This window comes from Terrapene carolina, unplaced genomic scaffold, assembly GCF_002925995.2.
Source record: "Terrapene carolina triunguis isolate 2854851 unplaced genomic scaffold, T_m_triunguis-2.0 Scaffold66, whole genome shotgun sequence".
Taxonomy (NCBI): Eukaryota; Metazoa; Chordata; order Testudines; family Emydidae; genus Terrapene; species Terrapene triunguis.
In genome coordinates, this window is record NW_020664417.1 from 89523109 (window position 1) to 89545477 (window position 22369).

Consider the following 22369-nt stretch of genomic DNA (forward strand, 5'->3'; position numbering starts at 1 on the left):
ACAGAGCCTTTTCATCATACAGTGTACAGTATTGTTGACAACAAAGATATATACTGTTCTATTTTAAATTAATCCGTATTTGCAGGGTAGATATGTTTGACTATATAAAATGATGTAAGTCTCTTTCCCTAGATTTGTTTAGCTGTTTTCACCTTCTTATTTGAACATGTACATATGGTATGTGAGAGTGAGAGCACTCTCTGTAAATGTTTGGAAGGAGCATCTGTCAGACAATAAAACGTACAAGGAAATATGCTTCTCATTTAAAGCATTTCCACCAGAACAATTTTAGTTTTGGACTCAGTTCATTTTTATAGCTTAGAAAACTTTAATAAGATGTACAGAGAACTATACAGTCACTAGAAAACCTGAGGTGTTGGTAATAATCTAAGATAATTTTAAAAAACATTCTGTGTCTAGTCAGCATCACAATTTTCCAATAGAAACCTGAAGTAACTGGCGTACAGGAGATTCTGGTATTGCATAAAAAAAAACAAGCAACAGTATGGAATTCATTTTGTTAAACTGGAAAGTCTAAAGGTTACGATAACTGTTGGACCAAAGGGACCCTCTTCAGGCATAAATAGCAAGACTCCTACTGTCCTCTCTTGCAGAACAGCTCAGCTGCCAGCAAAAGCAGGTGCTCTCGCCGTATCTGAGCTCCAGAGGAAATATTTAGTGAGTACTCAAAACTCTTTTAATGAATTACTGTATTATACAACTATTAGTGTTTCAATTATGTTGATGCAGTTTTCTCTAAGGACAAAAGCATTTAAAAAGCGGGATTTTAAATAACCGAGTTTCAGTCTGATGCAAGGATGTTTGCAATTATGTTAAATTTTAAATGTTTTTTCATAGCAAATATGATCGCAAAGTAATGAATTATATTTGTAATGTATTTGACTTTAAATCTGTTCTAAAAATTCTGCTTCAACTTTTATGTTACTTCTCCATGCTTTTTAAATTTAATTTTATCTTTAAAATAATAAATGTATCATTAATGTTTTTACAGAAACATTTACTAGTCTAATTAATTCAAGATTCTAATAAGATTTTAAAAGAAAATCAAAAACATGTTTCCTCAAACTCATTACCATGAACAAGTTTAAGATATTTTTTATTTTCCATTAGAAACAGTTGTCCTAGATAGAGTTACAGCTTTGTAACATACTGCATGGAAACTTCAACTCTGTAAGTCCTATATGTTCTTAGATGCATTAAGTTTTTAAATGCATTGGATGTGTATTTTCTTCTAGTTCAAAACTTATGCTATATTAAATTTCATTGGGTTACAGTTATTCAGTTTTGAATCTACAGTGACTAATAAGGCTAACATGGACACTTTTTTTTTTCTTTCCATGTGTAGGGAAATGGAAAACCTGATGCTTGGCTACAGTTCCTGTAAAGTTATCTGGACACTGCTTATAACAATTTTAGGCTATACCAGCTGTCTGCCTGTGGGTGATGATTCTGTTTGCACAGCAGAGGAAGTTGCTAAGTACAGCATAGTCTTTGTAGGGAAATGGAGTCAGGCTGCTTTCCCTAAGCAGTATCCCCTTTATAGGCCTCCAGCACAGTGGTCTTCCTTGCTAGGTAAGTGAAGTGTGCACAGTGTCAAGACCAGATAAAACTTTCTACAGTTGTGATTACTTCTTTTTGTTCTTTATTTGAATTTATTGAGAATTCCCTTTAGTAAAATGAAAGTCAAAACTGATGTAGCTTGACAGATAAACAATAACATACAGAACTTGCAGCATCCAAAATACTTACAGAATCTACAACGGTTTTCAATTGACTTCAATTTTCAATCGGCTACAGCTGAAATAAATAGTGATAAGCTAAATGTTTTAGAAAATCCTAAAGGTAAATACCCAAATGGTTCCACATCAGAAATAAAACAGAGAAACTGCAGCAATTACGATAATCCAAAACAGACTTTTATATTGAGCAATGTGTTCCCTTAAATAGGTGTTACCCATAGTTCTGACTATAACATGTGGAAAAAAGATGAATATGCCAGCAATGGTGTGCGTGATTTTGCTGAAAAGGGTGAAGCATGGACATTAATGAAGGAAATAGAAGCAGCTGGAGAAAAAATTCAAAGTGTGCATGGAATCTTCTCAGCTCCTGCCATTTCCAGTGGTACAGGACAAACCTTCACGGAATTAGAAGCACATTCAAGACACTCCTTAGTACGTACATTTACATTTTCATTTTAAGGGTCGCTTACTAGTTTTATGCCAGCAGGATGCAAAAGGAGATATTTGAAATGCCACTGATAGCTTTTAAAGAACTTTATGAACATAAAATCAAATAAAAAAAGCATATGTTCTTTTAGAACCCTGAAATAAAATAGTCAGAAATATGTTTGACCCATTGTCATACTAGAAATCAGACCCTGAAGTTCCTGCTACCCAAGCCTGTAGAGGCTGGCAGGTGATTGTTAATTATTATGATGTTTTTCTTTCACTTCCTAGGTTTCTTTTGTTGTACGAATTGTGCCCAGCCCTGATTGGTTTGTGGGTGTTGACAGTCTAAATCTATGTGAAGGAGATCATTGGAAAGAACAAGAAACAGTAGAACTTTTTCCATATGATGCTGGAACAGACAGTGGTTTCACATTTTCCTCACCAAACTTTGCCACTATTCCACAGGATACTGTTACAGAGGTAAGTGTGTATATGTTGTATACATATAGTGCTTGCGGAAGTGGGAAAGAATAGAGAAGCTGAAGCACCACCCTCTGTGACCCCTTATAACAATACCACATCTACTACAGCACCCATTATTCCCCAGTCCGTATCCTTGCCACTGCCAGCATTCCCTACCTACAACTTCTTGTCTCCTCCATCAATCTGCTCCAAGCATTATTGTGCACGCTGACTACCCTCCATCCAGTAACTCCATCCAAAAATAGTCACAATTTCTTGTGTGATCTCAGTCCCAGAATCCTTCCACAAAAGTTAGTGGGATTATCTTCATGACAAGAAATCACAGCTTTTTTGTGAGTCTCGGGTGCATAAAGACTGTGCACCCCCAATTCATATGAGTTTTACTTGCCCAGAAACATAATTAAGACGTGATATTCTGTTTAAAATTTCTATCCTTACTAACATGGCAATATTATTTCTATAAACTTCCTTTTATTTTTAATTCACAGATCACTTGTTCCTCTCCAAGTCACCCAGCAAACTCATTTTATTATCCCAAGCTAAAAAGTTTGCCACCTATTGCTCGAGTAACCATTGTAAAACTTAAAAGAAACCAGCTGGGTCTTCCTGGTCCTCAGCCTAACCTGACTGCTGTAGGCAATGAAATAGATGACTCTGTCTCAGGTAAGCGGTTAGTACTTTGATCAACTAGATCCTTTTGTTCCCATTCACTGAGCAGCAAAGGAGAGAAGCAAAATTTTAGAAAACTTCAAATCTGGCAGGCCTTGTGGAAGAGAATAGGGTTATGTAGAATATTCCTGCTACAGGCTGCAGCAACTTTTCCCTTTACAAAAATGCTGCAGAGAAAACGGGGGCATGCCCAGTCAAAAAGCAGCTGAATGTTATATTTCTCTGTACCCTTTTCTACGTGAAACAGCATTAACTATTCCTCTGGATCTAATTCTAATATCACTTACACCTGCATAAATTCGGAGTCATTCTACCAAAGCCAATGGAGTTACACAAGTGTAAACATAGCGTAGGTGAGATTAGAATTGGGCCCTCTGTGACAGAGACCGGAGACCACAACAACAGTAAAGGAAATAAACTAGTCCAAATGTCATAGGAAGAGGATACCAAAAGAAACATGGGGGGACGGAGGGGGGAAGCCTTCATGTCTGGCCAGGGATCCGCAGATTTGGGTTAGATCCACATGTCTTATTCAAGCCATAGAACTTCCACAGAGCCACCAGTCCTGTGTGAAAGGGATACTCTGTCAGACTCTCAGCTCCCCAAATCCTGTGCAAATACTAAAGAAAGTGCTTCCTTCCTGTGAGTTCTTACATAATGGAGCAAAGCGATTATATTTACTATATTCTCCTTGGTAAGAAGTATTTTGATAGTGATATGAAATAAGAAAACAAAATTCAGTTCACCAGCTTGAATAGAATTATGATGGCAACTGATACCTACAGAACAAGGTACCCGAGGAGAGTTTGAAATTTTTATTGAAATGCTCAAGTGAAGCCAAGATTTAATTTCAAACAATAATATATTTATCCCACCACAGCATTCTTTTTTTTAAACTGTCTGTGAATGCTAGTGCTCATGTAAGTGAAGGTTCATAGCACTGATTTGACCCAGTCTTAGTGACAAATTCTAAGCTTCAAACTCAGCATAAATGCTACATCCCCTCTGACTGGAGGAAAGAGGACCGATGGTAGAGAGCCCCGTGCAGGCTTACTCTATGCACCCTCTGGTGACTTTCTGTACAGGATCGTAGAAAAGGGGAATGAGGAGCACTTCTTAAGAAAGTTGTGCAGAGACCAAAATCCTCCACAGGAGAGATCCATTGGACACATTCCCTGCATATTCTGTAGTAGCAACCACTGCCCAAGTGCATGCCAGCTGCTTCAGATTGGGACTGGAGAGTCTATTTCTCTGGCATTGGCTCTGTGCCAGGAGTTTGGACCATAAGGTGGGCTTCACAAATTTCCTCACAATTAATAAATAAAGAAAACTTACCTTCCCCATGGTTAATAAGGCCTGACTTGTACATTTAAAACAAGCAGATTTCTAGTTTAAAAAATGTTTTCTTAGTAAACAAGAGCTGATCATCCATCATTCAACTTGGGTGACACAAATCACATATAGCATAATATCCTTTCCTCCACAACATTTGAGAAGGGATTACTATTTACTCTAGCCCCAGTTCAGGAAAGGAGCTCAAGTATGTACTTAAGTGCTTTCCTTATTAGGGATGGTCTTTAAAACGTGCGTCAGTGCTTCCTGAACTGGGTCCTTAGTATGCTACTTTGAAGATATCATGCAGGATTCTCATTCTTGGGTCTCAGCTCCCTAGCCTAAGACAGATGGGTTTGTCTTGTCCTGAAAGCTTAAGATCCAAGAGTTGGAAGTCACCAGTATGGTATTTTTAGAGACTATTTATTTAATTAATATTTAATTTTTATTTAATTCCCCATAAATGTGAGTAACTGGACGTTCTAGCTAGAGCAACATGTTGTATTAACTTCCCCACAACGTTAATTAATGTGCCTCAGTGTAGTTTAACCCCCCCCCCCAACCCCCACCCTCAAGTGTTCCAATACTGGGCATCCCCATAGCAGATACTGTAAATCAGTGGTTCTCAAACTGGGGGTCGGGACCCCTCAGGGGGTCACGAGGTTATTACATGGGGGGTTGCGAGCTGTCAGCCTCCACCCCAAACCCCGCTTCGTCTCCAGCATTTATAATAGTGCTAAATATATTTTTTAAGTGTTTTTAATTTACAAGGGGGGGTCGCACTCAGAGGCTTGCTGTGTGAAAGAGGTCACCAATACAAAAGTTTGAGAACCACTGCTGTAAATAGTAGCAAACTATAACAGGTTATGTAATATATTTGTAATACGTTTGACGAGATAATAGTCATTGTTTAGACAAACTACACATTTAGTTCTTTTAAGCTTTCTATACAAGTCCATTTTTCTACTCCATTAAAAATGTTAGTAATTCAGGAGATATTATAAAATAAGAGCAACACATACTGAATCAGAGCAATTCATTGTAAGTAAAGTATTTGTTGGACATTCCTAGTCAGAAGTCTCCACTTTGTGTATATACCAGTAACTTAATCCATATAAAAAACTTACTCCACAGGCATAAGGAAAGATTTAATTACCAAAGGTCAAACCATGTTCCCCATTCACTCAAGGTCCATAGAGATCTGCGACTACAGACATATTTCCTCCCAACTGCAGAGGGAGAGAGTATCTGTCTATTTTCTTTGAGAATTTTATAACTTACATATCATTCATATATATATTCTGTATATATGTATATATTACTTTACAGAATTTCTGATTTATTTGGTTGTAGTAAATGTAAAGGATATTAGTATTAAAAAGCTTTTAGTTATACAATTTATTTTATTGGCAAAGGGAAGACTGTGTGTATAAAAGGTGCTTTACCTTTTCTTGCCAAAAACTAACTACAAGAAGATTTAGCCTTAAAAAGAATTAACATTTTCTTTACTCATGAGGAAGAATAGAATAGGACTTAAACAGAAAATGAAATGAATAGGAACAATATATACAAAGACGTCCCAGACTATATAAATAAACTTGATAAAAATCTTAATCCTGGTATTATCCAGCAAGCCATGCAAGGGCAAATGAGTTATTAGTAGTGAGATGACAGTAAAATACAATTCTATTTTCAGAGCATGCTCATTTTAAAGTTTTCCATGAAAATAACATTTTAAATTCTCAAATAAATATTATACCATAACTAATGCAGTACCTCAAACAACCTCTACATTACAGTAAAAAAGTCTACCTTTTCAGGAGCTGAAAACAGATGTCTTTATTTACTAGACAACATATGGCTTTTATTAAAGGAATGTAAAATTAAAATCATGTTAATTCTGTTTTTTCAAGTAGATCTTTTTAATATTATCAGTAATGTAACTGATAGTAAATTCTTCATGTATCAAAACAAACATCAGCCTTATATTTATATAAGTAAGGACAATTTGATAATAGTTTTGTACATTTTACCAACTATGTGTTTGCCTTAAGCACATATTTCTGTCAAATCACCTCTTCTTATATATGTTACAGAGACACCATTGGACTGTGAGATTTCACTGTGGTCTTCCTGGGGTCTTTGCAGAGGTACTTGTGGAAAGATAGGGACCAAAACCAGAACTCGTTATGTACGCCTTCAACCTGCCAATAATGGAACTCCTTGTCCAAACCTGGATGAAGAAACAGAATGTGAACCAGACAATTGTGTCTGAAATCTCCTTTCCAATGGAATAAAGAATAGACGATAATTTAGATCATTTAAATTAAGGTTAGATTTAGTTGAATCTATACTCCATGTCAGTCACTATTCCTTATAATTCAGGTATGTTGTCATGTTTAATTAGACTGGATGCTGATTCTATTGTTTGATATCAAGACTTTTTTTAATGACTTAATTTTAGTCCAACAGTTTTTGATCATTTACAGGGAAAACAAAACAAAATCCACGGAACTCATTCCTTTCTACAAATATTGTGTAAGTTCTTGCAGTACCATCTAGTGGCAGAAAAGAAAATTTTGGACATACTGCACAGTTCATTTATGTTAACAAATCTTTTGAATACAATCTAGATTATCACATACATTCTTAAATATTAGAATTTGTAGATTTAAATTTGTTTATTTATACCTATAAAGCTAATTATTATGTTGCTGTAAATTATGTTTTATTATAATTTATTGGCATTAATGTTGACTTCTTTTAATCATGTTTAATTGAGTACACTTCTTTGGAAAACACTTACATAAACCAGAGTGACCAGATATTGTAACCTAGTTAGGACAATAAAATAACTGCGTAAACTTGTCTTGAATCCTATGCATGCAGAGCAGGAGGTTGGTTTTTCCTCAGACATTGGAAAAATGCCAACTACAAAACTACTCAGCTCAGAAGCTTCATATAAGCACTCAAAAGTCTGGATACTAATGGAGAGCCACTGAACTCAGTTGAGTTGAATCTCTTTTCAGATTTAAAAACTGACTGATCTTTGGTGTGGATCCCTACACAAATAAACTGACTGGGAAATAACTGGTGAACAATTGTAAAGTCTGTTCAGCTGACTATAAGTTATACCATTTTCTACATGTATGAAATAAATGTGTCCATGTTTCTCTAAAAGCATATGTGGATGTGAATTATTTGTTTATGTAAAAATCACAAAGGCATAAATGAGAAATTATAGATTTGTTTTTAAATGACTCAAAACAGAATTATGTATGGATTTCACAAAGCATAATATATCAAAAATGGTTCCAGACTGTGAATTTTGTTACTCAAATAGCTAATTGGTTGAAAAAATGATAGCACGTGGGTTATGCAGAGTTTTTAGTTATAACATAGGAAAAGGATTTTTGAAATATAAGAGTTCAACAGAAAACTTTTAAGCTAGTTGGGTGTTTATAGGTCTACAGTGCACTGTCCTAGAAAATATACAAAAATAAGAAAGGCACAGATATGAACAAGAAAGATCTTGGATGGGGCCGGGCAGGTTCATTCTGAAACATGCCATCTATGAAAACCATTTTTGTATACTAAAAGGGACACAGCACACTGCATTCTCTTTAGGTACAGGAACACTTAAAAGTTCTGACACTTTTTTTTTATAGGACTCAGATGAGGATCCTGACGAGTCCTGAAGAAATTAGAACTTTTATCAGCATAGTACATACTGGTCCTCCAAACACTGAATAAACAATTAAAACAAACACTCAGCTCCAGTTGAATACAGCTAAGTATTTAAAAAAAACAAACTAACTTTTGTCATTTCTGGATGCCTTGCATTCTTCTGATTATCACTCTCCTGTCCTCCATCCCCCTTGTTTCACTTATTCTTGTTTATAACATCTTCTTTTTCTCCATGTTCCTCCTGTGTCCACATTCTTACAGGTTCATTAGCTCTCAAATATCCTGATTTTGGAGAGAAAGGAACTTTTCTCAGGTCTCTCCACATTCTGTATTACTTTTATGTCCTTTTCCATTCTTTCTTTATTTTCTATACAGAAGTCTTCCTTATTTTCTGTTTTTGGTTTTTATTTTATTTAACTGTATAAATACCTAGATAAACAATTACATCCATCAGCAGGGTATCAGAACAACTTTAAAATGTATTAAAATATACATGTGAAGTATGCTCTCTGCTTTTATTCTGTTCCCTTGCCCCTTCCCCAATCCATTCTCATTGCTCTTTGCCCCATTTCAGTGGGCCATCTTGCTCTGTGAGACAGCCATGTCACTGTAAGGGATGAATTCAGCCTCCAGCATCATTCCTATTAGTGGCCTGGACAGAATTTGAACTGTTGACTGATAAACGGCCAAAGGCTCCAAATCCTATTACTAGTCCATGTTCCTGGACTGATGATAGAACCCTAAGTTAAAACATAATATGTGATGGTTACAAACACTAGGAGTGAGAGGATAAGAAGGAACTTGTAATATTTTCCACGGGATCTCATGACAACAGCTGTAACTTATAACAACATGAAATATATAATAAAGGGCAGATTTTTCAAGTACTCAGCATCCGCAAATTGGGGCTGGTTTTTCAAAAGCACTCAACCACTGCTTCCATTATGACATTTATGTAACCCCCTTGGGGTTTAGAGAGGATGGCCCCTTTAAAACCTTGTCCTGAGGCAGAGGGAGTGCTGATTGTTGCAGCAAGAGGAAGTGCTGGTTGTTCCAGGGGTGTGGAGAGAGGTAAAGTGACAGAGTAGGTCTGTCTGTAGCTTCAGAGAGAAGGACTATATCAAGCAGGCCCTCACATAGTGAAGCAGCCAAGAACCAGCCCGAAGCCTGGGCGGGACAGAGTCACCAACCAGGGATGCCCCAGGACAGGAGCCAGGAGGAGCACCATGCTGAGGAAGAATCACTTGAGAAGGACAAACCGGAGCTGGACTCAGTATCACAATTGCCCAGAACTGGATGGGACCATGAGTACTGGGGCATGTGACCTTGCATTGGACATAAGGAGGGAGGCTGTCGCTCTGTGTGGCTTTGCAGAGAGCGGCAGAAAAGGGACTGGAGGAGTTTATTGTTGAAAGGTTACTGGCGCCGAAGACCAGCAGGAGCACCCAATACTCACTGCCATACTGGAACTCTGCCCCGGGTTACTGGACTCTGAGTGTAGACACATTGCTTGGTGTCTGTCCTTTTGTATTGTGGTACCACTGGACCTGTGGAGCCTTGTGTTTGGATATAACACTGTTTTACCGCTCCCCCTATCTTCCCTCACATTGTTTTGCTCCAATCATCCTTCTGTAAATAATATTTGCTTTTCCTATATTCATTGTACTATGCTGGTGTGTGTGTTTACACCAGGGGGTGTGGAACAGGTGCTCCTGGGCTGGGGGAGAGTTTCCCTGATGCGTTCCTGCACATGCCTTTTGTTGGCTGGAGTTGCCTGTTGAGCAGACTCAATCTTGGCCATGAGGGTGCATTTATAACCAGGTTTCCTAGCATGCAGGATATGGTCACTTATTTGTATGGTAAATCTGCTGTGTTGAAGGTTTTGCTTTTCACATACTTGCTGTCTGTGTCCCCAAATCAGGATGAAGGATAGTCCCTTGAGACAGGAGGTGGGAATCCTGAGGTAAATGCCTGTATTTGTCTATTAACGATTGAAGCAGCTATTGTGAAACAAACGTATCCTGGCAAGTCAACTGTGAAAGCACTTGAATCTCCCAGAATCTTGTGGATCACTTTGTGGAAACTGTAGAGGACACTGTGATACTGGGGCATCACAAAGATATCCACGTGTCTCATCTGCAGATTGTGACAGAGGCTGCAAAAAATTCTATGGATAGGTGTCCTTTCCTGGAAATTAAGGGCTGGCACAGTGAAGGAAGGAAACTCCATATGCCTCAGAAAACTACTCTGGGTTTACAGTCTACCTGGTAGTTGTTCTTTCCTCACCTCACCTTATGGCACAATCTAGATCTAGGCCAGGCTTTAGTGGAACTGATGGATGATCTCCTGCAGCCAGTGCAGAGGACAAACTCTCATCCTCCTGAACTTCTCTGCAGCTTTGATAAGAAACTGCACCTCTACTATTAGACCCCTCACTTGTGGAGTCTCAAAAGGATCAACTCTGTCTTTGTTCTATTCAACAGCTTCATACAGGCACAGAGTGAACTGGTAAGATGCCAAGTGCCAGCAATATGCAGATGATACACTGCTTGTCTTTCACAATATATGATACCACTACCACCAAGATGGCCCACAATTTGAACAACATCAGCTCATGGAAAAAACCCAACAGGTTGAAGCTGAACCCAAGCAAGACAGAGGTTATGGTAATAGGCAGAGGAAAGCATTTTTAAAGGTTTGCAACCACAGTGGAGTGTCTCCTTTGGTTGATGGTACTCCCTCGCTATAGGCCAATTTAGTCTGTAGCTTAGAAATGTTCCTGGATTCCTCACTGATATTAAGAGCTCACACAGCAGCATCCACGAGTGACACTTTGTACCATCTCTGGTTGCTGGGAGATTCTGTCCCATCCTGGCAAACGATGACCTAATCACAGTTACTCACATGTTTGTCACCTCTTGGCTGGACCTCAGCAATGCAATATACTTGGGAATGAAGCCTTTAGTGCTTAGTTACACAACATTGCACCATGTCTGCTCAGCAACACTGGCTACTGCGAACACATCAGTCTCGTCCTCCACTCCCTACATTGTCCTCTCATGGAATATCATATCAAGTGCAAGGTCTCAGTCTTCATCTGCAAGGGGCTCAGTGGTCTGGGCCAACAGTAACTAAAAGACTGACTAAAGCTCCGGGATGAGGATGTGATCGACAGTTTCACTCCTCTGGCACAATGGAACTTTCTGCAATAAAGATAAAGCTTGTCTGTGCAGGAGACAGAGCTTTCTTGGATCTGGGCAAAGACTAGGGAAGGAACGCCAATAGGAACTGAGGGCCATCACAAGCCTCACCACCTTCCACTCTAAATACAAGGCATGTTTTTTCCTTATCTTCTCTATCATAAATGTACCAAAATGTATGTGTCCAGTGCACAATTGTCCGCTTGGGGAGAACATGAGTGAACCAACTACTGGAAGGGGCTCTTGTACTATGGTGAGTGCTGCATTAGGAGGGCTGTGTTGTGAGATGGTGGGGTGAATAGCCGAGTGTCTGTCTGCTGTGACCATTTGTTTGACTGGAGCTAGTTGCAGGGACTGTTTGACCATGTGTTTGTTTGAAAAGTGTGACTGTTTGATCGTGTGGTTGTTTGTTTGAAAAGTGTGAATTGGGAGTGCTTTGTTCCAGGTGGTCCTTGAGTGGTTGATTGGAGGGAAGGCTTTGAGCTGGGCCAAGTGCTATGAGCCAGCAGCCTGATAAAAAAGCAGCCAGTTGCAAACAGAGTGAGCGGTGAACAGAGGACAGGCAAACGGAGTTCGCCTGGGAGTTCGCTTGGGATGTTTTTGCCTTTCAGGCTTCTGTGAGCAGTAAATACAACATCTGAAGAGGCTCTTAGAAGAAAGACATTATGGATAGTGAGCGATCAGTGGTTGTGACCTGCACAGGATGTGCCATGTTTGTCTTTCTCCCAGAGGATAGAAGCAACTTCACCTGTACGAAGTGCAAGCTGGTCTCCATATTAGAAGAGAAGGTTAAAGGACGAGAGACCCAAGTATCAACCCTGCATTGCATCAGAGAAAATGAAGATTTTCTGGATAGAAGTCAGCATTTGGTATTGCAGGCACAGAATCTGAGAGGGCAGTGCAGCATTTGGTATTGCAGGCACAGAATCTGAGAGGGCAGTGCAGAACGGGGAAGAAAATGGACAGCATGTGATCTCCAGAAGGAGAAAGAGGAGAACCCATGTATCCCCAATGCAGATAGAGGTAAGAAACTTTTTTCGGGTTCTCTGCACAGGTATTATGGCGGAGAATGATTTGGAAGAGTCATTTGAGGGAAGGGATCAGAGGGAGACCACATTGACTGGAAGGCATGGGATGCATTGTCCTAGGGATGGTGGTTCTACGACCACCACTCCCAAGAGGAGGAGACAGGTGGTGGTGGTCGAGGACTCCCTCCTAAGGGGGATAGAGTCATCCATCTGCCGTCCAGACTGGGAAACTCGAGAAGTGTGCTGCTTGCCTGGAGCTAGAATTCAGGATGTGATGGAGTGTCTGCGAGGACCACTCCCACTTCCTACTCCTCCATGTGGGCACCAATGATACTACAAAGAATGTCCTTGAGCGGGTCACTGCAGACTATGTGGCTCTGGGAAGAAGGATAAAGGATTTTGAGGCACAAGTCATGTTCATGTCCATCCTCCCTGTTGAAGGAAAAGGCCCAGGTAGGGACCGTTGAATTGTCAAGGTAAATGTGTGGTTACACAGGTTGTGTCAGAGAGAGGGCTTTGGATTCTTCGACCATGGGATGTTGTTCCAGGAAGAAGTATTGCTAGGAAGAGATGGAATCCACCTAATGAAGAGAGGGAAGAGCATCTTCGCAGGCAGACTTGCTAACCTAGTGAGGAGGGCTTTAAACTAGGTTCGCCCGGGGATGGTGACCTAAGCATGGAGGTAAGTGGGGAAGTGGGATACTGGGAGGAAACACAAGGAGGAGGGTGCATTACACTGCAAAATACATCCTTTCCATGGAAAATACTGTTTTTCTTAAATGATCCTGTGCCATAGAAGGAGACCTTTCCTTGAAAAAGGCATTTTTGGTCACTAGCACATACACAACAGAGATCCCTTTTGACAGATGAACAGAAATAATAACACAGCAAAACTTTGAGATGTTGCCAGGCAACTCAATAGACAGAAATTATCCCAGACAGTGCAGTGATGCTGGAATTGGAAGCAGAGAAGAGTTTATTTTAATCTTTATTTTTCTCTTGTTTGTTGAACTTAGGAGCAAGAGAGAAATTTAATTTATTTACACCCCTCCCCAAACAATTTTGATTTCTCATAATGACAACATCCATTGATAGGAACATTCCACTACTTAGTGATCCTGGCCATCTTATTGACTATGAAAGCAGCTGTGCTGGATTTTATTTTTAAATACACACACAGAGAATACTCAGCTGACCTGTTGGACCAAAACCCAGCAGTAACTGTCAAAGCTGACAAACACACTAAAAGCATACAACTCAGTAAAACATGAAGTATTGCATTTTCCCATTGTGGCACTTTCAGTCCTAATGTAGTCCGTGTGTGTGTGAGAGAGAGAGAGTGCGTGCGTGTGCACACACACACACACACAAAGAATTATAAATTAGTCCTATAAAACTTCATATATCTGAGCTATGAATAAAATTTTGCTCCTTTCATGGTAGGAAAGACTTCACAAATTATCTTTTTCTTATCTCATTCGGTAGCGCATACACGTATATAAATAACTGAAGTAACTACCAGATGTCTTTTCTCACATTTTTTCCCAAAACCACACTGATAAACAGCAAACAAGGAGTGAGCACAGAGCTGTACTCATTTCTAACTAATCATTTCCAAAAGGATACACCAAAATCATGAAGAGCCACTTAATAGGAATTCTTTTGAGCTTCTGGGTTGCTGTCTCAACTGCTTTGTATTTTCATTCAGGGGAAAGAGAGGAGAAATGCATAATAGAAGACATTCCAAGTGATATCTTGATTACTGGTAGGTAGATGTTGCTACATGATGGTCAATGTGTTTAATATTTAAAATGTTAATCTATGAAGTTCTAATGCTGATAGCCTGATATATGGCTTTCTTGAATGCCAAAGCCCTGTGGCTGGCCCTGCTTAGGTGAATGAGTGGTGGTGTGGTGAGCAGGGCACAAAGAGCATGTCCTTCTTTACTCCCAAAACGAGTGCCAGTCACGATATGGAAATGCACTATAGCCATGCTAGCCATGAGTGTTACAGTTGTGTTGTGTACTGCATGCTGAGTAATAACATGAGAGGACTCCATGTTTCTGAATCTAAACTGGCTCTTTATTAAGAGAATTAGTTACAGAATTGCTGTGACAGCAGCTAGCATTCAAGCTATGTGCACACAGAATGGCTTCCTGATGCCTTCTCCAAACTCTTCCCTTCTATCTCCTGTGCTCATCCCTCCAAGTTCCATGCAGGTTGCTAAAGGAGTCCTCTGCACAGACCAGAAGAGCTGGCTGAACTAAGATGGAAAGCACAAAAGGCACCTATTTCTACAGTGCTGGAGATGCCATTGCAGTATGTGCTTCCTCAGAGGAATTCTGGTTTAGTCAACCATTACTCCCAGGGCTCCTATTATTGCACGGTTTTGCCACTCTCCCCCACCAATGTGAGATCTGCATTTTCTGTTTACCAGTGGTCAGGACCTCATTCAAGACCTGCTAAAAAAAAGGACCATTCCACTAAGTGTTTTATACTGCGTTCATTAAAATATTCCCAGATAATGAGAAAGCAAAAAGCCCTTATTTGAGAAGGAGAAATATGCAAGACTGCCAGGGAACCATCAAAGAGCTGATCGCTTTCTTGTTCACAAGTGCTAGGGGCTGCATGAAAGACAATCATACAAACGTAATTTGAGTAATGGATACCTGAACTTTTGGGACTATCTGCCATGTGCCATGGCTTGCTAACCAGGTCAGAGCATGCACGGCAATGATAATAAATTGTCACTTTTCTTTCACTGGTTTGTAACTTCTTGCTCACTCCATTGTGGTGCAAAATGCCACAATCTAATTATATGGTGAACTGGAAAAAATCATAATTCTATTAATTATGTAAATTATCTTGTACTTAATTTTGTTTTTATAGTGACTTGATGTGAAATGAAAAAGTGAAAGATATTTAATATACTAACTTGTAATTAACAGATTTGTATCTGTTTCTCAGGGAGTTACAAGGTACAGCAATGGGACATACATGAACACAGGTTTCTTGAATCTGCTCCTGGTTTGGGAATGTTTGTGACCATTACAACTCCTACTAAGGAGGTAAAACTTATTATTCACGTTTTTGGAGGCATTTGTACTGACTCTTGGAACTGGAAGGTCATACTATCTAAGGGGAATGGACAATATTTTTAAAAATAGGTGCCTAAAATTCGGTTCCTTAATCCATATTTAAGCAGCTAAATAAGTGGTCTGATTCTCAAAAGTGCAGAGCACATGTTGGTTTCATTAAGGTCAATAAGAGAAAAAGGGTACTCAGTGCTTTTGAAATCCAGGCCATTTATTCATGTATCTATATGGGTTTAGCACCTTGATTTTAGTCGTCTTTTATTTATTTAATCTGGTAATGCTTTTTGCGTTAAAGCTAGATTTGGAAAAGCTTGCCATCAAAGAATACTTAAAATATAGTTGAAAAAACAATATTTTACATACAGACAACGTGGTTTTGTATTGACTACTGAAGCAACATAGTAAAGCCAGTAGCTGTGTATGGAGAAAGGAAGGAGATGATAAATTAAACCAAAAATATTAGATTAACCGTCAGGATGCATATACCAGCAATTCACAACAACTGCCTTCATTGCCATTGGGTGTTCAACACTTCTGAAAATCAGGCTACTTATTTATGTGCCAAAGTAAGGACTTAGGAGCTACACTTAAAACACCCATTTTTGAAAATTTTGACTTTAGTTTAGTGTCTATAGATAAGTTTTTAGTTCTCAGTGTAGACCACATTTTTTTCTAGTTTTTATTCCCTAAATAAAATGTGAAAGTTAGGTTAATTGTATTTATATTAATAATATAATATAATTAATATTAAGTTTTAAATGTTAAAATATTCTGAGGTATGATACATAGCATTTTATTTTTATGTTAATATCTGTGGTTCATAAATTAAAAAAATACACTTAACACATTACAGCTACTGTTGTCAAAATTGTATGGTCCACAAGGAACATTCTCTTTTACGTCACACTTACCTGGGGAGCATAATATCTGTTTGCAGTCTAACTCCACAAAGCTTATCTCATTTGGAGGAAGTAAACTGGTAAGAGTATTTCTTGAATATTCTTTTTAATGATGATATCTGTCGTATCTAAACCACAGGCTCTGGAAGACAAATGGACATACAGTATAGAGTTCTAGGAGCATAATTAATGACAAGAGTGAAAGGATTATGAAAGTATCTCAGTGGATCCATGTGTCCAATGTTGCTCTTTGATCTTGCAAAGCAATTCCACGTAGGTGGACCTTTGGACCTCCTGAATTCAATGGAGCTCCACCCATGCAGAACATTCTGTATTATTTTGGTTGTGGTCAGTGTTTGAAACCAGAAGAATCTTGCTTTGATGAATTATCTCAGAGATTGGCAAATGACTCTTTAGCCAATATATGACATTTCCTAATGACTGAAAAAGATAGTGCTGGAGCTCAGAAGATGAAGAGATGAAACAGACTTTCCTTTCATGTCCAAGGAGTCAGGGCACAGTCAGTCTAATACAGTGTAGATTAATTAATATTTGTACAGCACCTTGATTATGTAAAGCTTCAAAGTCCTGATTAATATGATGAAATGTTATAAGGGGAAAGATTTATCAACACAAATGCAGGTACAAAAGCTTACTTATCTGAAAGCTATTACATTTATGTCGCTCCAGTGTCTTTGAGCAATACCTCTATAAACTTTAAAGAGTTAAAATCTATGGGAGAGAGCCACACATGAATTATGTATTTATTGTTCTTTATATCATTATAAACCAAGCTAAACTTTGGAAGTAATTGGAGAAAATTGCCTTTAGAAGCATATTTAATAACCTACTGGAAGTGCTATAGTATGCCAGGTGGAAGACCTAGGACTGATTCTCATTATTTCTGTTTCTGACTTTGCTTCAGCTACAGCCTAAGTGGGAAGAGTATTAAAAAAAAGGATTGATAATGGTATCAATTTTTAATTAGAGTGGGTAGCCCTAAGAATGTTCATTTTTTGCCCTTTGTTGGACACAGTATAATAAATAGTTCACACTGGTTGAATCAATAGCATTAGTATAAAATACAACACTAATAACAAAGTATGTAAATTTGTGTAATTAAAGATTAAAACCTTGAAATATATACATTTTAAATATCTTATCTCTTTAGTAAGGACATATATAAATAAGTTAAATACCATTCCTATAAGAAGGCTAAAAAGAAACCTTTGTTATTTATGCCTCGCTTTGTTTCTGACGACTTTTTTTTTTTTTAAATACCCACACCATAAATTCATGGGACTAATAATTGTTGTTATTGTGTTCATAGCGTATCCACTTGGACATTAGAGTTGGAGAGCATTTTCTTGATGAAGCTATCGCTCAAGCCAAGGACAAAGTTAATGAAGTTAACTTTAGACTCGGACATCTAATTGAGCAAATGCATCACATATCCAAAGAACAAAACTATCACAGAGTATGTTTGTTCCCTAATAGAAATATGAAAGAATAATGCATGGAAACATCTGGATTTGGAAAGTAAAATGTTGGGTGGCATATTACAATATTTAGTTGTAGTATTATTTTTAATTAAATGTTATTAAAAGTACTATTAATATTTAACCAAAGTGGACCACAGTATGTAAGTTATTACTTAAAACTGAACAATACATATTAATTAAGGTTTGTAAAACACTTTGCAGCTATAAAGCAAAATACAGTATATAAGCTAAGAATTAATTATTAATTAATCTTTATATAATCATCAGTTTTACTCTACAGTACTTTCCACTACTTAAATCATTTGGTTAATTTTAGTTTTGCTGGTCATAACTGCTATAATTCAAGTTGTATGTGCATCAAATTTTAATTTAAATTCTATTTTCACATGTTCATAACTTTGTGATAAATTACTATTTTGGGCTGAGATTCTCAATACTTAATCTCAACCTAAAAGTGAATTTGTTTTAGAAGGACTGAGTAAAATCCTTCCATAGAATCATAGAATATCAGGGTTGGAAGGGACCTCAGGAGGTCATCTAGTCCAACCCCCTGCTCAAAGCAGGACCAATTCCCAACTAAATCATCCCAGCCAGGGCTTTGTCAAGCCTGACCTTAAAAACCTCTAAGGAAGGAGATTCCACCACCTTCCTAGGTAAACCATTCCAGTGCTTCATCACCCTCCTAGTGAAAAAGTTTTTCCTAATATCCAACCTAAACCTCCCCCACTGCAAATTGAGACCATTACTCCTTGTTCTGTCATCTGGTACCCCTGAGAACAGTCTAGATCCATCCTCTTTGGAACCCTCTTTCAGGTAGTTGAAAGCAGCTATCAAATCCCCCCTCATTCTTCTCCTCCGCAGACTAAACAATCCCAGTTCCCTCAGCCTCTCCTCATAAATCATGTGCTCCAGCCCCCTAAACGTTTTTGTTGCCCTCCGCTGGACTCTTTCCAATTTTTCCACATCCTTCTTGTAGTGTGGGGCCCAAAACTGGACACAGTACTCCAGATGAGGCCTCACCAATGTCGAATAGAGGGGAATGATCACGTCCCTCGATCTGCTGGCAATGCTCCTACCTATACAGCCCAAAATGCCGTTAACCTTCTTGGCAACAAGGGCACACTGTTGACTCATATCCAGCTTCTCGTCCACTGTAACCCTTAGGTCCTTTTCTGCAGAACTGCTGCCTAGCCATTCGGGCCATAGTCTGTAGCAGTGCATGGGACTCTTCCATCCTAAGTGCAGGACTCTGCACTTGTCCTTGTTGAACCTCATTCGGTTTCTTTTGGCCCAATCCTCTAATTTGTCTAGGTCCCTCTGTATCCTATCTCTACCCTCCAGCGTATCTACCACTCCTCCCAGTTTAGTGTCATCTGCAAACTTGCTAAGAGTGCAGTCCACGCCATCCTCCAGATCATTAATGAAGATATTGAACAAAACCGGCCCCAGGACCGACCCTTGGGGCACTCCGCTTGATACCGGCTGCCAACTAGACATGGAGCCATTGATCACTACCCGTTGAGCCCCATGATCTAGCCAGCTTTCTATCCACCTTATAGTCCATTCATCCAGCCCATACTTCTTTAACTTGCCGGCAAGAATACTGTGGGAGACCGTATCAAAAGCTTTGCTAAAGTCAAGGAATAACACATCCACTGCTTTCCCCTCATCCACAGACTCAGTTATTTCCTCATAGAAGGCAATTAGGTTAGTCAGGCATGACTTGCCCTTGGTGAATCCATGCTGACTGTTCCTGATCACTTTCCTCTCCTGTAAGTGCTTCAGAATTGATTCCTTGAGGACCTGCTCCATGATTTTTCCAGGGACTGAGGTGAGGCTGACTGGCCTGTAGTTCCCTGGATCCTCCTTCTTCCCTTTTTTTTTAAAGATGGGCACTACATTAGCCTTTTTCCATCTGTAACAGCAATTTGTAGACACTTTTAACAGAACACAAGAATGGTAATTTCAGTTTCACTCCTCTTCACAGGGATAGCTCAGTGGTTTGAGCATTGGCCTGCTAAACCCAGGCTTGTGAGTTCAATCCTTGAGGGATCCATTTAGGGATCTGGGGCAAAAAATCTGTCTGGGGATTGGTCCTGCTTTGAGCAGGGGGTTGGACTAGATGACCTCCTGAGGTCCCTTCCAACCCTGATATTCTATGATTATTTTCACAAAAATTAAATAAATAAGGGTTAGATTATAGCATTTAGCTATGCCCACTCTATACATCTCTGACCAGTTGCTTGCAAGGGAGAAAGTATCAGGAGAGCAACTGTTCTCCTTTGTCCATGTCTGAGCCCTGGTTTCAACAATCCTAATATGGATGGAAAAGGAGGACACTTACAAGATCTAGTTGTATATAAATAAAATAATGAAATAAATAAATGTGAGCTGCAATGTTAAAAAAGCTGTTTGAGCATGCATAGTAGTAATTTTTGCTAATAATAGGAACTACAATGCTAACTGTGGTGCTTAGCATCATTAACCCCAATTCTAACAACACAGATGTGAATGATTTTGCACACATGCACTATTTGTAGGATCAATATCTATGAAGAATGTTTGCAATGCAGGAATGAATTCTATGAGTGTTATTACTATATATTGCATATTATTGAATAAATTATTGAAATCTTTGTGCCTGTGCCAGCTATAAGCTCATTAAGCATAACAACGCTGGATTTTTGCAGTTTGTTCTAATTTTTCTATTTAGAACAATTCTCTCTAAAATAGAAGAAAAAGTAATTAAGGAAGCCCCATGAGACTTTCTGAGCTTGATCCTGCATGGCACATGTGCAGAGTAGTGCATATGCACATACAAGGTAAAAAAACAAGTCTATTAGGATGGAAAGGGTAACTCAATCCTGAAGTCATGAGCGTGGAGTTGTATGCAAGTTACTCCAATTTAGTAGTAGGAATAAAGCCCAGGATATGATCCAATACTTTTGAAATCAATGGAGTTTTGTCATTGTCTTTAACAGGAGCTGGAGCAGGTCCCAGAGAAGGAAATTTGGATTGAAGGGTCAGATTGCAGTGTTGCAAAACTCAGTCCCTTTTGTGAATCTAGTTCCAGGCACCTAGTTGCTTCTTCAGATGCCTAAATACCTTTAAATATATGGTCCCTAAGTGCCTTATTGTGCCTCCAATTCAGGGAAAAAATTAAGTCTGTGCTTAAGTCCATCCCTGTTCAGGAGAGCACGTAAGCATATGTTTAACATTATGAATGTGTTTTAGTCCCATTGACTTCAGTAGGAAGTATGCATGTGCTTAAAGAACTATACCTAATGCTCAGCCCAACCTGTGACCATATGAAACTTCTGCTCACACTTTCACTGCAGCACAAAAGCCAACCTTACATAACCTGTTGTTCAGTGCTCAAATTGTGATTTGCAACCCTGAAAGTAATATGGATAAGAAGTTCAAACTCTTATTTTCATCAAATTGATTATAGTTAAGAAGAGAACATCGTATAGGGCTTGTTCATTCTCTCCAGTATGTGGACAGACAACATGTGCCTTGATACCAGGTAGCAGCATCAAATAGTGTACTTAGATTTTTTTAAATCAAATAATTATGCCTTTTCCCTCTTTTCAACAGGAACGTGAGGAGTACTTTCGATTGACAAGTGAAGAAACGAATAGCAATATCCTGTGGTGGGCTCTTGCACAAACATTAATCCTTATCTTAGTTGGAGTCTGGCAAATGAAATGTCTTAAAGATTTCTTTATAGCTAAAAAGCTTGTTTAAGACTGATAGAAGTGAATATACTTCTAAATTATTCAACATATAATGCATAATGTCTACATTAATAAAGCACAAAATGCAAAAATATGCACTATTTTTGATGTCTTATTTACATAAAAAGGTGAAATTAAACTAGTTTTCAAGTAGCTGAATACAGTAATCCTCTGGTAAGAAAAATATTACAAGAAAATATGAAGTACATGAATTGAGGGGGGGGAGGAGGAAATTGTCAATATACTCTTCTCAAGCATCACTCATGCCTCCCAGTCTCAATAATTACCACTCCCACCTCCTGCTCCCCTATCAGATTCACACTGTTGGGTCTCTCCTCCCATTTCCTTTGGCAGAATCCCAACCGTAGTTCCCCCACTTCCTTCTAAAGATTTAGTTTATATCTAAATCTGAATAGCACCATACATATATACATCTAAATGGCATATAGTTGGCAGTCCATCCTGCCTTTTGGCAGTTTTGCATAACCACTCCAAATAATCTTGAATAGTTATGTAAATTATCACAGGTGAGAACTATCCTACTCAGT

At 38.7% G+C, this 22369-nt stretch overlaps 2 protein-coding genes and 1 long non-coding RNA gene across 4 annotated transcripts; 2 read left to right on the forward strand and 1 right to left on the reverse strand.

The window, feature by feature from the left end:
- Positions 1-614: 614 nt before the first annotated feature.
- On the forward strand, positions 615-7856 carry SPON2 (spondin 2). Of its 2 annotated transcripts, XM_024201453.2 has the most exons (7): positions 615-678; positions 1132-1191; positions 1367-1593; positions 1969-2192; positions 2478-2669; positions 3161-3335; positions 6770-7856. In XM_024201453.2, exons 2-7 carry the CDS (start codon positions 1175-1177, stop codon positions 6946-6948), a joined length of 1014 nt encoding a protein of 337 aa, XP_024057221.1. In that variant the 5' UTR covers positions 615-678; positions 1132-1174; the 3' UTR covers positions 6949-7856. The 2 variants fall into 2 exon arrangements, with proteins under 2 accessions (XP_024057221.1, XP_029766504.1); XM_029910644.1 differs by lacking the exon at positions 1132-1191.
- Positions 6822-16678, reverse strand: LOC112107660. The gene is made up of 3 exons (XR_002908198.1): positions 16595-16678; positions 8491-8642; positions 6822-6906 (listed from the first exon to the last, which is right to left on the reverse strand). It is a non-coding gene; the product is annotated as an uncharacterized LOC112107660 (long non-coding RNA).
- On the forward strand, positions 14131-21831 carry LOC112107659 (transmembrane emp24 domain-containing protein 11-like). Its single transcript, XM_024201455.2, has 5 exons — positions 14131-14353; positions 15556-15656; positions 16537-16662; positions 17913-18059; positions 21682-21831. The coding sequence occupies exons 1-5, from the start codon at positions 14224-14226 to the stop codon at positions 21829-21831; spliced, it is 654 nt and encodes a 217-aa protein (XP_024057223.2). The 5' UTR covers positions 14131-14223.
- The last annotated feature ends 538 nt before the right edge of the window (positions 21832-22369 follow it).

Excerpts from the sequence above, each read along its gene's own strand:
- SPON2 (XM_024201453.2), top strand. Across the intron at positions 1,594-1,968 it reads ACAGTGGTCTTCCTTGCTAG|GTGTTACCCATAGTTCTGAC; the intron begins GTAAGTGAAGTG and ends TCCCTTAAATAG. Across the intron at positions 3,336-6,769 it reads AATAGATGACTCTGTCTCAG|AGACACCATTGGACTGTGAG; the intron begins GTAAGCGGTTAG and ends TATATGTTACAG.
- LOC112107659 (XM_024201455.2), top strand. The coding sequence starts at position 14,224 with ATGAAGAGCCACTTAATAGGAATTCTTTTGAGCTTCTGGGTTGCTGTC. Across the intron at positions 14,354-15,555 it reads AAGTGATATCTTGATTACTG|GGAGTTACAAGGTACAGCAA; the intron begins GTAGGTAGATGT and ends TCTGTTTCTCAG. Across the intron at positions 16,663-17,912 it reads CATTTGGAGGAAGTAAACTG|CGTATCCACTTGGACATTAG; the intron begins GTAAGAGTATTT and ends TTGTGTTCATAG.